At 31.9% G+C, this 13,412-nt stretch overlaps 2 protein-coding genes across 2 annotated transcripts; one reads left to right on the top strand and one right to left on the bottom strand.

Annotated features, from left to right (window-relative positions):
- The first annotated feature begins 24 nt into the window (after positions 1 to 24).
- Stt3a (catalytic subunit 3A of the oligosaccharyltransferase complex) lies at positions 25 to 4,350 on the top strand. Its single transcript, XM_072895495.1, has 12 exons — positions 25 to 180; positions 691 to 851; positions 950 to 1,117; positions 1,203 to 1,363; positions 1,460 to 1,849; positions 1,951 to 2,104; positions 2,213 to 2,451; positions 2,605 to 2,769; positions 2,875 to 3,063; positions 3,293 to 3,512; positions 3,651 to 3,839; positions 3,922 to 4,350. Exons 2-12 carry the CDS (start codon positions 755 to 757, stop codon positions 4,065 to 4,067), a joined length of 2,118 nt encoding a protein of 705 aa, XP_072751596.1. The 5' UTR covers positions 25 to 180; positions 691 to 754; the 3' UTR covers positions 4,068 to 4,350.
- Positions 4,351 to 4,658: 308 nt separating this feature from the next.
- Positions 4,659 to 13,011, bottom strand: Mop (tyrosine-protein phosphatase non-receptor type protein myopic). Its single transcript, XM_072895478.1, has 15 exons — positions 12,780 to 13,011; positions 12,379 to 12,581; positions 11,906 to 12,228; positions 11,708 to 11,820; positions 11,215 to 11,600; positions 10,634 to 10,984; positions 10,291 to 10,514; positions 9,866 to 10,101; positions 7,589 to 9,776; positions 6,977 to 7,509; positions 6,579 to 6,857; positions 5,943 to 6,127; positions 5,568 to 5,869; positions 5,334 to 5,486; positions 4,659 to 5,214 (listed from the first exon to the last, which is right to left on the bottom strand). Exons 1-15 carry the CDS (start codon positions 12,864 to 12,866, stop codon positions 5,087 to 5,089), a joined length of 5,691 nt encoding a protein of 1,896 aa, XP_072751579.1. The 5' UTR covers positions 12,867 to 13,011; the 3' UTR covers positions 4,659 to 5,086.
- Between the last annotated feature and the right edge of the window lie 401 nt (positions 13,012 to 13,412).

Raw genomic sequence — 13,412 nt, 5'->3', positions numbered from 1 at the left:
TCTCGATCGCAGCCTTTGTTTCTGGAGCTTTGCATTTTTACCGCACGGGGTCACGTTAAACTGTGACGGATGACGGATCTTCAAAATCTATTCGGAGTTGGGCTTGCTGTCACTCTTACCGGCCTTTAATAATTTAAATGGCCACATTGTTTTCTCACATTTGTTGTATAAAGTAATTTCGTAAGTTCTACCTATTTTATTTTGGAAGCTCTTAACACATTATTTAGACATTTATATATAGGGTACGCAAGAGTAAAATGTGCGAATCGACGTATACATGTGTCACCGGCCGGTAATTTTTGTGTACGTGGTCACAATATTGAAATTACAACTCGGCATTGTTTGAGAATGCATGTGCATTTTTGAAAGCGCATTAAATAATTAAAAATTAGAAATATTTATCTCAAAACAGGAACTCTTATTTTTTTCAGCTTGATCGCACGCACGTCAACGTTTGTTTGTCAATTTGATTATAACCTTAAACAATAACTGACATGTGCTTTTAATCCGTATGCAATCTAGATACATAAAATTAATATGAAAATAACTTTAACAATTATATTTATTTTTTTGTAAAAATTGAACTTGTTCAAATATCTGTATTTTAAGTTATGCAAAGTTGTCTGATTAATAATGTTGAGAGCAAACAATATATTTACAATTAAAAATAACGTTTATTTCTATTTGCAGATTCATGTTAGAAGACTAGATTTATTTCATTTAAAATTGTGGGTGTATATCTCTTTGCAATAACATGGTATCGTTAGTAAAAGCAAGAGGTTTGCGCATGACGGCGCAGAAACAAGAAACACTCTTAAAATTAACTGTACTTTCTCTAGCAGCAATTTTATGTAAGTTTATTATCTGTGTACACACATTTTAATTTTTATGCATAGCTATAGAAAAACATTAGTTGTACTTACAAAATTATTATAATTAATTTTTACAGCATTTGCAACACGTTTATTCTCAGTATTAAGATTTGAAAGTGTTATTCATGAATTTGATCCTTATTTTAATTATCGCACAACAAAATACTTAGCTGAAAATGGATTCTATAGTTTTCATAATTGGTTTGATGATCGAGTTTGGTATCCGCTTGGTAGAATAATTGGAGGTACTGATTGTATATTGATAAATTTTCATATAATCTTCTTTTAGGAGAAGAATTTAGAAGATAATTTAAAATAAATATTTTGTAGGAACTATATATCCTGGTTTGATGATAACTTCAGCAGCATTATATCGGCTCTCATGGTTACTCAATATCACATTAAACATACGTAACATTTGTGTCTTCCTTGCTCCACTGTTTTCAAGTTTAACAACGATTATTACTTATCTGCTTACAAAAGAATTAAAGGTATAATTTGTATTATCATTTACAATTTGAGCATTAGTTGTATGCCGTTTTTTTTTTTTAAACAGACATTCCACTAAATTTATTTTACTTTTTTAGGATTCTGCATCAGGCCTATTTGCAGCTGCAATGATTGCAATTGTACCTGGTTATATATCACGATCAGTTGCAGGATCTTATGATAACGAAGGCATAGCAATTTTTTGTATGTTATTTACATACTACATGTGGATCAAAGCTGTGAAAACAGGAGCAATATGTTGGGCTACATGTTCTGCATTAGCATACTTCTATATGGTGTCTTCATGGGGCGGATATGTCTTTTTAATTAATTTGATCCCACTACATGTATTGACCTTGATGGTGACTGGCAGATTTTCTCACAGGATCTATATTGCATATAGCATTTTATATTGTTTAGGGACAATTCTATCTATGCAAATTTCATTCGTTGGTTTTCAACCTGTTCAAAGTTCTGAACACATGCTTGTAAGTGTTTATAATGCATCATTAAGATTTACGTCTGAATTTAAATGTGACTAAAAATCGAATATATAATTTAATTATTTTATTTTTTTTTTTTTATTAAGGCTTTAGGCGTTTTTGGACTTTGTCAAATACACGCGTTAGTGGATTATTTGCGGAATAAATTGTCCCAAAAGGATTTTGAAATATTATTTCGTGCCTTGCTTATTATAGTGGTTACAGCATCATGTGCAATTGGTGGTATTTTAACTATTACAGGTATATATTTCATGATACAGTGTATATACTTTTTAATTTATCATTTTTATGTATACATTATATATATTACTTATGATGTATATTTTCTTGTGTTTTATTATTTTTAAGGAAAAATATCACCATGGACTGGACGTTTTTATTCTTTGCTTGATCCATCTTATGCCAAAAATCATATTCCAATAATTGCTTCAGTTTCGGAACATCAACCAACATCATGGAGCTCCTTCTACTTTGATCTGCAGATACTTGTATTTTTGTTTCCATTAGGCTTATATTTCTGTTTTTCCAAGTTAACAGATTCAAATATTTTTCTAATTCTGTATGGAGTTACTAGTTTATACTTTGCAGTAAGTAAATCTATTTATATTGTAAGACATATTAAATACTATTTTTTTATTGACATATTGTAGACTATTAGCTTATGTATCAATTTATACATTGATTTTTTCTGCAGAAATAATTTTCTCTATATTGTACATAAATAATATTTAATATTTTAGGGAGTAATGGTACGTTTAATGTTAGTACTTGCTCCAGTTATGTGTATTTTGGGTGGAATTGGAGCATCCTCTCTATTAGTTACTTATATGAAACAAGTTGAAAGTGGCAAAGCTGTTGATAAAAAAACCAAGAAATTTGAAAGTAATTATGTCTTGAGGAGTGAGGTAAATTGAGAATTTCTAATGCTTCTGAAGATAGATATGCTTAAAATATAATGTTTGAATAAAAAAAAATGTAAATTAAATTAAGAATATATAATGTATTTTCAGATTGCCACATTTTTCATCATAATAATGTGTGTACTCTTCTTTTCTTATACTCTTCATTGCACATGGGTTACAGCAGAGGCTTATAGTTCACCGAGTATTGTACTATCTGCACGATCGCCTGATGGTGGACGGATGATTTTTGATGATTTTAGAGAAGCATATTACTGGCTGCGTATGAATACACCCGAAGTAAGTTTTAGTTTTACATAGTATTTTAGGCAAACAAATAATATTTAGACTAAGAACTAAAAAAAGTTATGTATTCAATACGATACAGATATAAACAATATCTAGTAGTATAGCAATTTACATAGCAATTTACTAGAAAACTTAAAAAAGTTAATCCATCTCTCTCTCTCTCTCTTGAAATAAACTTATACAAAAAATAAAGATATTTTAAAATAACATATTTTTTCAGAATGCTAAAGTAATGTCTTGGTGGGATTATGGGTATCAGATAACTGCAATGGCAAATCGTACTATCTTAGTAGACAATAACACATGGAATAATACGCACATATCAAGAGTCGGTCAGGCGATGGCAAGTTCCGAGGAAAAGGCTTATGAGATTATGAGAGAATTAGATGTCAGCTATGTTCTTGTGATTTTTGGAGGGTTGACTGGCTACTCATCTGATGGTAAAAATATAATGTGACATAATATAACAATAATTTCCGATCTTTAAACATACTTGAAAACCAATTGACTCGAATTCTGATCCTGAAAATAGAATATACATCTTGTATTATTAAAAATTTATTATCTTTTCTGATTAGATATAAACAAGTTCCTATGGATGGTCCGCATTGGCGGTAGTACCGAGAAAGGGAAATCCATAACTGAGTGGGATTATTATAATTCTGCGGGCGAATTTCGAGTGGATAAAGAAGGATCCCCAATTTTGCTCAATTGTCTTATGTACAAAATGTGTTATTACAGATTCGGCCAAGTCTATACTGAAGGCGGTAAGACTTTTTATTAAGACCTATGTAGTTTTTAGATTCATTTTATAGTGATTCTTATGCAATTAATCTTTTTCAAACACAGGCAAGCCTTCAGGTTACGACAGAGTGAGGAATATGGAGATTGGAAATAAGGACTTTGAATTAAATACATTGGAAGAAGCGTACACAACAGAACATTGGCTTGTACGAATTTACAAAGTGAAAGATTTACGAAATAGAGGGGCTTAAAGTGTTCTTGAACATCACGATATTGTATAGAAACAAGTGGATCTACTACCATAACTTCATAAATCTTTTGATATTTATGTTCATTAATGTAAAAGTGTTATGCGATAAACACTGCGATATTTGATACGTATTATCACGTACGTATTGACACATACATTGTGTTGTAATCGAAATTTTTATAAGTAAAATGTTATCACAAAAATAAAAAAACGCGATATAAATATAAATATTGCTATGCAGTTTATGAGAATTTTGAAAGCTGTACGTGTTTATTAATTATTTTGGTAGACGCTTGTTAAAAATCCATGTTTACAATATTGGAGATAACAGACTATTACAATAATGCATTTGTTTATGAACATTAACGTATGCTCTAAATATAAAAGAGAATATATGTTTCTCTCTGTAACAAATATTTCGCATCTAATGCGATACATTCAATAATTATCTAAAATATCTTCCTTAATTTTAAAGAAATTATATTTGAAATACGAATAGTTCTTAAAGTTTTTTTATTTTTCTGTTTGGAATGGTAAAAAATATTTAAGTTAGTTATTAAAATATTAAATATAAGTGCAAAAAGATATTTTAAATTTATCTAAATAGATTAATCGTACATTATAATCTATATCGAATATGGACAGAGATATAATTAGATTGCATTGTTTAAGCCAAGATGTATAAATATGAAAATGAATACAAGGCAAGTATATATAGGAGGCGTGTGTTTTATATTTTTTATTCTATATATATATATGTGTGTGTGTGTGTATAACAGTAAAACTTAAGAATTAGCAAATACTTGAATAAATGTATTTTATTTCAAGACTAATTTAGAGATTTAGATGCATTTTATTCCTTTTTTAATTCCTCTATAACGTTATTTATACAAGCTCTTAAAAATTCTAATTCAATATTCTTTTCAATTGCTTTAACAAAGACAGGAATGGCTATTTCGTTCAAATAATCGTCCGTTTAAAGCTGCACAATGGAATTTACATTCCTTTAGCATTTTACAATTATCTTCTGATGGACCACAAAGGATCCAATTGGCTTAAAGGATCGATGACCCCGCCGTTAGATTTTTCTTGCGATGACGTTGAACTTTTACTTGATGCACTATCGCTTGTTAAAGCTTGTGTTTTTCCTAAAATATGATAAAGTACGATCAATTTAACATTTTCTAAGAAGTTTGGAACCAATACTTAGAGCAAATTGTTTGTCTGAAATTTATATATTTACGATATTCTTTCTAATTATATATACCTTGTTCCAAATCAGAATGTTGCATTCCCACAGCAAGATTATGAAGGAAATCATCCGACGGATGGCACTGTAATCTTCTGGATGTTTTCTCCTTATTTCCTTTAAAGCTATCAAAATTTTCAAACGTGGATCGAGTAGAAGATAAAATGCCGCCTAAAAGAAAAAAGAAAAAGCTAATAAAGTATAATGTTTAAATAATTTCCTTAAAAAATATCATGAAGAAATTTTTCTCACGTTTCATTAAAATATCCTGAGCATGGTATAATACCAGTCTATAGGCAAATAACAATGATTCTTTATTCACAACTTGTTTGCGACATTTTGCAAGGCCTTTAAAGACAAGCGGAACATCTACAATTCCACAACCTGCTCGTATATGACATACTGTTGTAGCAGCTACTAAAAATAAGCTACTCAAGGAACCGCCGTCTAAACAGTGTACAACTACAGGCTTGGGAGAGCAACGTCTTAATGCCTGTTCAGTCATCACATCGCTTGCAAATGCAAGTATAGCACCAGGACTACTTGGAAAACCACTGAAAAATTAAAATATATTAATTTCACTGTATATACATACATTATATTCTTTTTATTTTATATTAAACTTACTTAGAAGGCCACACAAGAAACTGCATGTGTACAACGACTTTTTCAGATTTCTTTTTATTATGTTGTATAGAAAGAGTTCTTTGAATATAAGTTGTGTAGTTAATTATTCTTTTTAACGAAATTGTAAAATTTCCTATGTCTAAGTTGCTCTCTTCACTAATGGGCCAATATAATTCTCCATTCAACTGTGAAAAAAATTTATATTATTAGAACATATAAATTTAGAAAAATAATAAGAAAAATACGATATAGCTATGAAAAAATAATATATATAAATTCTTTAGTCTCGGGATATGTATCTGTGTGTTGGATTTTATAGTATGTTGTATAATGTTGTATAATAATTGTAACCCCGAGAATAGAATAAAGAATAGAATAGAATAGAATTTTATTCACATTGATCTCCTCAGGATTACAATTATTATGCAACATTATACAACATACTATAAAATCCAACACACAGATACATATCCTGAAACTAAAGAATTTATATATATTATTTTTTTCTTATATATAAGAAAGTAAAAGACAATAAAGAGACTAAAAAACTATATACATTATTTTTTCATAGCTATCATATTTTTCTTATTATTATTTCTATTCACACATGTTATTTTTATTCACATATATACAAACCTGAGCATCAGATGCCAAGCATGCAATAACTTCACTCTCTTGTTCCCAAATCATCATCCAAAAAATGTCTAATTTATTTGTTAAAGGTGCTTGCGTTATAATAAATGCTGTAGGTATCCATTGCGTGATTTCCATAATATGGGATGCATTTATGTAAGATGAAACATCTGTGCACGATATTTGCACTCGTGTTGTATCGTATGGAATACAATCGACTGCTCGATTTTCGGATGAATGAGCTAACGCTACAGTACTTGATTGTTTGCCATTTTCTCGTTCCTGAAGCAAAAAAATGGTCTTTTATAAACTGCAATATATCTTCATATATGTTCCTAAAAATATATTTTTGCTTAATATAAATGATTTATGACTAATATAAATATTGATTGTAAACTTACTTCAAAGTCTTGAACTTCTTTCCACTTAATATCAAGATTTGTAGCTCCGCTTAGAGTCTTTACGAGTAAACTATCTACGAATTTTTCATATTTCTCAACATCATTAATGAACTTTTGTAACGCTGCCGGTTCTCCTAGAGGATCTTTTTTTGGTTGGACGTCATTATACCACGTATCCCATACAATTTGTAAGTTCTCATGGTCACTTTTGTCTTCACTGGGAACTTCTTGTTTAATATTATGGGGTTTCTCTTGTTCGCTTTTTTCCGTCTTAACATCTTCCACAGTATCGTCCGTTACCTTTTCTTCTTTCTTCTGTATTGTAGCAAGAGGTCGTACTTCCGGCACAAGTGGTGCATGATTTATAGTAATGTCGAGATCGGCGAGAAGATCAACATTTGATTTTACTTCCTCGGATTTGATCGTAAGCTTCATTGGATTTGCACTCGTTGTTGTGTTCGTTCCATTATTGACAGCTTGCATGTACGTTTGATTGTAATTAGTGTAACTTTCCGATCTTGTAATCGTACCAACTGAAACAAAACGAATTAAGTAGCGTAAGAACGCATTATGTCTCGATATTAATGAAAAAAAAAAAAATAAATAACATACCTTGACCTTGCATTTGAAGACCGTAAGGCGTGGTATAATACGTGTCGCTTTCCGTTTGAGGTTGATAAACTTGACTGTATTGTGACGATTCTGTTTGACTGACCACAGCATTATTGCCCGCGTTTGTGTATCTCGCATTCGTCTCTTGCTGTTGATAATAAATGCTACTAGCTATAACAGAGGATGTTGTCGAAACCGTTGCCTCCTGAGATGCTTGAGAAGCCTGTGTACTTTGCAAATTAGATGTATAAGCATATCCTTGCGCCTGATTAGCAGGATTATATGCGTATGCCATTGTATTTGTTCCTTGAGCATTTTGCATGTAATTGTAATTTTGACTTTGCGAATAATTTGGATATTGTACGTATCCCGAATAAGGAGCTTGCTGCGAATATTGATACGACTGCGAGTAACTCTGCACCGTCGTTGGTTTTGCGTGGCTTTGTATTATCTCCGAATTACTCGAGCTACTTAAATAAGCGTAGGCATTAGATGTATCTCCAGGTAACATGTTACTCTGTTGTTGATATGGTGTACCAGGAGTGCCGTGTTGATAAGTTTGATAAGTACTTGGATAATTTGTAGCGACAGCGTTTACTTGCACTTGTGTACCATAAGCAGCATATGTTTTATCCGTATAATTTTGTTTATTCTGTTCCGTACTCGTCTGTTGTGAATACTGAACAGAATTAATGCTGTGTACATGCAAAGGGTATGACGTCGAATTTTCGCTCGTCGATGTTACGGAGTGTATAGACTGATTGCTCGTATTCGGTAACTGCGATTGCACATATTGCGTTGGAGGAACGACAGTTGTGTCGTACGTACCATGAGTGTACGGGACTTGCTGGGTTTGTAGCTCTGCTGGATTGTAATACGTGGTACTCTGATAGTTTTGCAGATATGTCATTTCAGTGTGGCCGGTTTGAGGGAGCGAATAGTTTTGCGTGAGCGTATTATCCTTTGTCGACAGCGTTTGCTGAGGTCTGACAGCTACGTTTTGACCACCATGAGATATATCTTGGTTTAAAGTTGTTTTCTGAGGATTATCATATTGCTGAGGTTGTTGCGAAACGCTATAAGAAACTTGCCGCTGATCGTCTGTCGACATGGTACTGTTTACAGTCGCACCTATTGTAGAAACAGGTACTTTTGTAAGTATTGGTTGAATTTGGGAGGATATATTGGTTGTTTCGCTTTTAATTACAGCTTTTTCTTGATTAGAAACATATGGCGTTGCAATATTATAATTATTATAACTTGTTGGAGATTGATAAGTGTCGTATTGCAAAGTAGTATTAGAAACATTATAATTGGTATGTGTGACACCACGAAATTTCTCTTGTGTGGCTATAGATGCAGGTAAAGGTTGTCCATTCGGATAGGAACTTGCAGGATATTGTACGCTTGAAGTAGATACACCAGCAGCTGTTGGTGTGGATAAATCTTGTTGTTGATAGACACCGGTAGCGTTTGTATTAGTAGTCGACAAGGAGCTCTGATTTAGGGTAATCGGATTTTCATAATAAGTCTGAGCACTGTATGGGTATGGGGAAGAACTTATTCTATAATCGGTGTACGTTGTAGGATAGTAGTGTTGCGACGATCTCGTAGACGAAGATGGAATTTCAGATACGGATATTGTACTTGGAGATTGAATTACATTCTTATTTCCTGTGTTAGTTACCAATGACTTTGGCACTGAATCCACATTTGCAAACGTTGCAGCATGTCCTTTGTACAAATTGTAATACGGATTCTGATAACCAGTATTGCCTTCCACTCTGCTGTTCAAATAATCTTTTAATTTCAGACCATTATTAGATCGAATACGTCCTTGATCGTAGGTCGACGGTATTGTCGTATCAGTCTTCTCATATGTATTTTTACTATCCTGCGCAAGTATTTGTTCCCGTTCTTCCTCTTGCACTTTACACGTACTTTTAACTCGTTGTAATAATTTTGTAACATTTATTTCTAATTTCCTGTAGAATTCTAAGCCTTTACTCGATTTTGCTAATAAATCCTCATATGCGTCATAAGAATTGATCAAAGAGGATATCGTAATTTCTCTACGTTTTAATATCTCCTCAACATTCTTTCGTATGTTAGCAGTCTGTGCATATACATCAGTTAATGCTGCTAATATATTATCTTGTGCAGCAAGATTCTGTTCTATTAAATTTACCTGCAATCCAATATTAAATTGTATTTAATTTGTTACATATGTGAAAAAATATGTGAAAAAAGTATTACTTATAAAACTTTTTTACTAACCAAACTCTGATGCTTGCTAAGTTGATCTGCAAATAAACGATCCAAAGGAGCAGATTCAGAAGTAGCTGTAACTAATAAGCGTGTTAAATCATCTTGGGCGATTTGATCTCGTAGCTTACTATGCAATTCAAGTCTTTGCATCCGCATTTCATCTACTTTATTTAATATACGTTTCAGTTCTTTCGTATGCATTTTTTCTATTTCTTTCGCATTTTGCGATTTTTCGGAACTTTGATCTGTATAAAAAATATATAATAATATATATAATAAATACATAAAAATATATAGATAAGTATATATATATATATATATATATATATATATATATATGTTATAATTTCAATAAGTTATTTAAACTATTACAATTATTCTATACAATATATTAAAATTATAAAAACAATGTAAATTCTGTACTGTAAAATTACCTGAAAGGTATATACTTGGTGAAGGAATATGCGCCATTAGATCAGCCAAAGGTTGAGCGAGAATTTTTAAATTCTTTACATGCATTGTTATTGCTTTATGCAAAGCTTGATTACTCTCTGAAGCTTTGTCATGTGCTTCTTCATATTTCTTAGCTTCTCTAGTCAAATCTGTTGCTACTATCGATGGTGGTCTTTTGCCAACTGCATCTTGATATTGCTTTTCTCTATAAAAGATTATAAATTCATTAGTAACATTTTATAATTATTGTTATGTAAATAAAAGAAAGAGAAACATCAATGATTTGGATTTCACCAAAATTGAAAGAGATTATTAATTTCATACTTCTGTTCCTCTTCCAACAAAAGTTTTGATATTTCCTTTAGTACACTTTCAACATCTTGACTTGTTTCAGATAACTTTCCCATTACATCTACTAAATCCTCAATGACATGTTGTTTAGCATTAAGCGCAGCACATCGTTCCACTAATTCTTCTGGAAGAGGTAAGCATTCCCATTCTGAAGCTTGTGTGTTATCAGGATCCCATAAATTCATATGTTCCAGCTTCAAAGATGTAAGATAAGTGTTAAGATATTGATCCTTTTCCTCGATTTTTGCTCCAATAGAACGCAATATTTTGGCTTTTTCCTCTGAATAGAGAGAACTAGCTTCATGCACTTTCATAGGAACTAATCTATAAAAATAACATATAAATATTATAATTTTTAAAATAAATATTTAGAGAGAATAAATAGAATAAATAGAATTCAAGAAAATTATAAAGAATAAAGAAAGTAAAAATGAAGAAAGAGAAAATTATAACAGAAAAAAAATATTTTATACTTTTAATTAAAAAAATTAATAAACAAAAAAACGGACTACGTGTTCTATAAAAGGAATATGAAATATATAAAATATAATTACCTTGCAAATATATCTTGTCCTGATATCTCTGGATCATTTACGTTAAATGATATCCCTTTAACTAAAGAAGCACCTTTCACTATAGGAAGGCTTTCTTTTTCTGGCACTTCTTCATGGTAAATAAACTCGTTCTCATTTTTAGCAGCTTTTCTTTTGCCTTCTATTACGTCATTTGTAAACGTGAGTGCTTCTTCCACTGCAGCTTTTTCTTCTTTAACATTTGCAAAATCGTAAATTGCATGTGCCTCATTAAGGGATGTTAATGCAGCATTATAAAAAGCTACTCGTTCTCCCATTTTTCTTTGTTCCTCAGCTGTCAGGCCTTGATAAAGATATGTAACAGCAGAGTGATACGCCTTTTTAAACTTGACATAACGTTTCCAGCTCTGTAAAAATTTATAAGTTATTAATTTTATTAATCTACAAAATATTTATGCTTATTAAATTGTACGCGAAATAAATGCAAAATATAAAAATTATAAATTTCACTTACTTTATAAATTTTAGTACCCACTGTATCAGACACAGTTCCATCTTCACTTCCACCTTGCTCCAATGTGTTTAGTGCCATAGTAAAATAATCTACTATTTGTTTTGCAACTTTGGCTGCATAATACATATATTTTATATAATGACAGACAAAACTAAACAGTTACTATTAAAATTTATTAATATAATTGACAACACATACCTACAATTGTTGGCTTACGATTATCCAACATACTTTTTTGTAATATGCATTCTTGAGCTTGTGCTAAACAAAGCTGGTGCATAAAAGTCATTAATTCTGGTGCTAGATCTACGCCAGATGGTTGGGGATAACTATTCTTCAAGTGTTCAAAAGCCCATGCTGCACATTGGAAATGACTACATGCCATCTTCATTCCATCTCCACTGTTTCTTTCTGTACGTGCACCCAATTGGCTATGTATTGCGCCAATGTTGTACAAAATGGATATCATTTCAAAACGAATATTAGCCAGTGAACACACCATATTTGCATAAGTGTCTCTCCTAAGAAAATATCACACAATACATATCAACAAAATTTGCAATTACACAAATCTATTGTATGTATATAATTGAATTAAATCTTAAACAACTGTATTATATCGTTACACATTAACTAAAATATGATAGTGTAAGAAAAATGTAATTCTATACCATGTAAATATGACTGCGGCAGGACCATCCTTGCCCATAGGAAACCTGCTCTGAAGAAAATGCAACTGGCAGTAATATTTCTTCAACAGCACACAGCCGGCCGTATCAACGGGTGGTCGAACTGCCATCGAGCGTAAACTTTCCAATTGATGTATCTCATTGTTATATGATTCAGGATCCTCATTATAAAAATCTCGTATGTACTAAAGAAAAGAACAAAATAATATATTAGTTACACTATTGACAAATCGCACTATACTAAAAATAATCGTATTTGCAAGCTCTTATTAGTAGCACTTTGACATTCCGCACAAACGAAAAATTTGTTATTAACGTTAAATATAAAAGTTCGACTTGACTAATTAGATAAAAAAAGTCGAATATAAAATTTAGATTTGTACCTGTTTGAGTTTTGTTCCAAAAGTAGTGGGTTCTGGACTGACTTTTACTTGGAACCATATCATTGGCAATCTCGGCACTGCTTCCATATCGGCTTGCTTATTTAATCCTCACTTTATTGAATTTGACAAATGCTGACAGTCGGTCATCTGTCAAACGCATCGAAAATGGTGATTCAATTGAGCATGATGTAAAAAGATAAAGTGTAACATTCCCGAGGATGCGCAGTCGTCCAAAGTAATGGCCACTCTTCGACCAATCAGGAATTGGTCCCAAATGCTGAAAAGTAATATGGCTGCGTACATATGTTTCCCTTTCTACCATAAAACTTCGAACTCGAATGTATATCGAAATGTTGAAGCTTTTTTTCCGCGATGCTGATTGGATATCTCGTTATATATTTGAATTTCGCGGGTGCATTTGGGACCGACTTTTGATTGGCTAATTCCATTATGCTGCCGCCATTATGCGCAATGTTACACCTTAGGTGCGTTCAGGGAGATGCTAATAGCGCTAACGGTGCTATTCTATCTCTGTTACTCATTAAAAGTTAAACAGAGATAGAACGATGCTGTTAGCGCTAATAGCGTTTCCCCGAACGAGCCCCTTGGCTGCGTTCCGATATTCACTGCCAG

Source organism: Anoplolepis gracilipes, chromosome 7 (assembly GCF_047496725.1).
Source record: "Anoplolepis gracilipes chromosome 7, ASM4749672v1, whole genome shotgun sequence".
NCBI classification, from domain to species: domain Eukaryota; kingdom Metazoa; phylum Arthropoda; class Insecta; order Hymenoptera; family Formicidae; genus Anoplolepis; species Anoplolepis gracilipes.
Note: the sequence above shows the minus strand (reverse complement) of the source record. Positions and strands in the feature narration are given on the sequence as shown.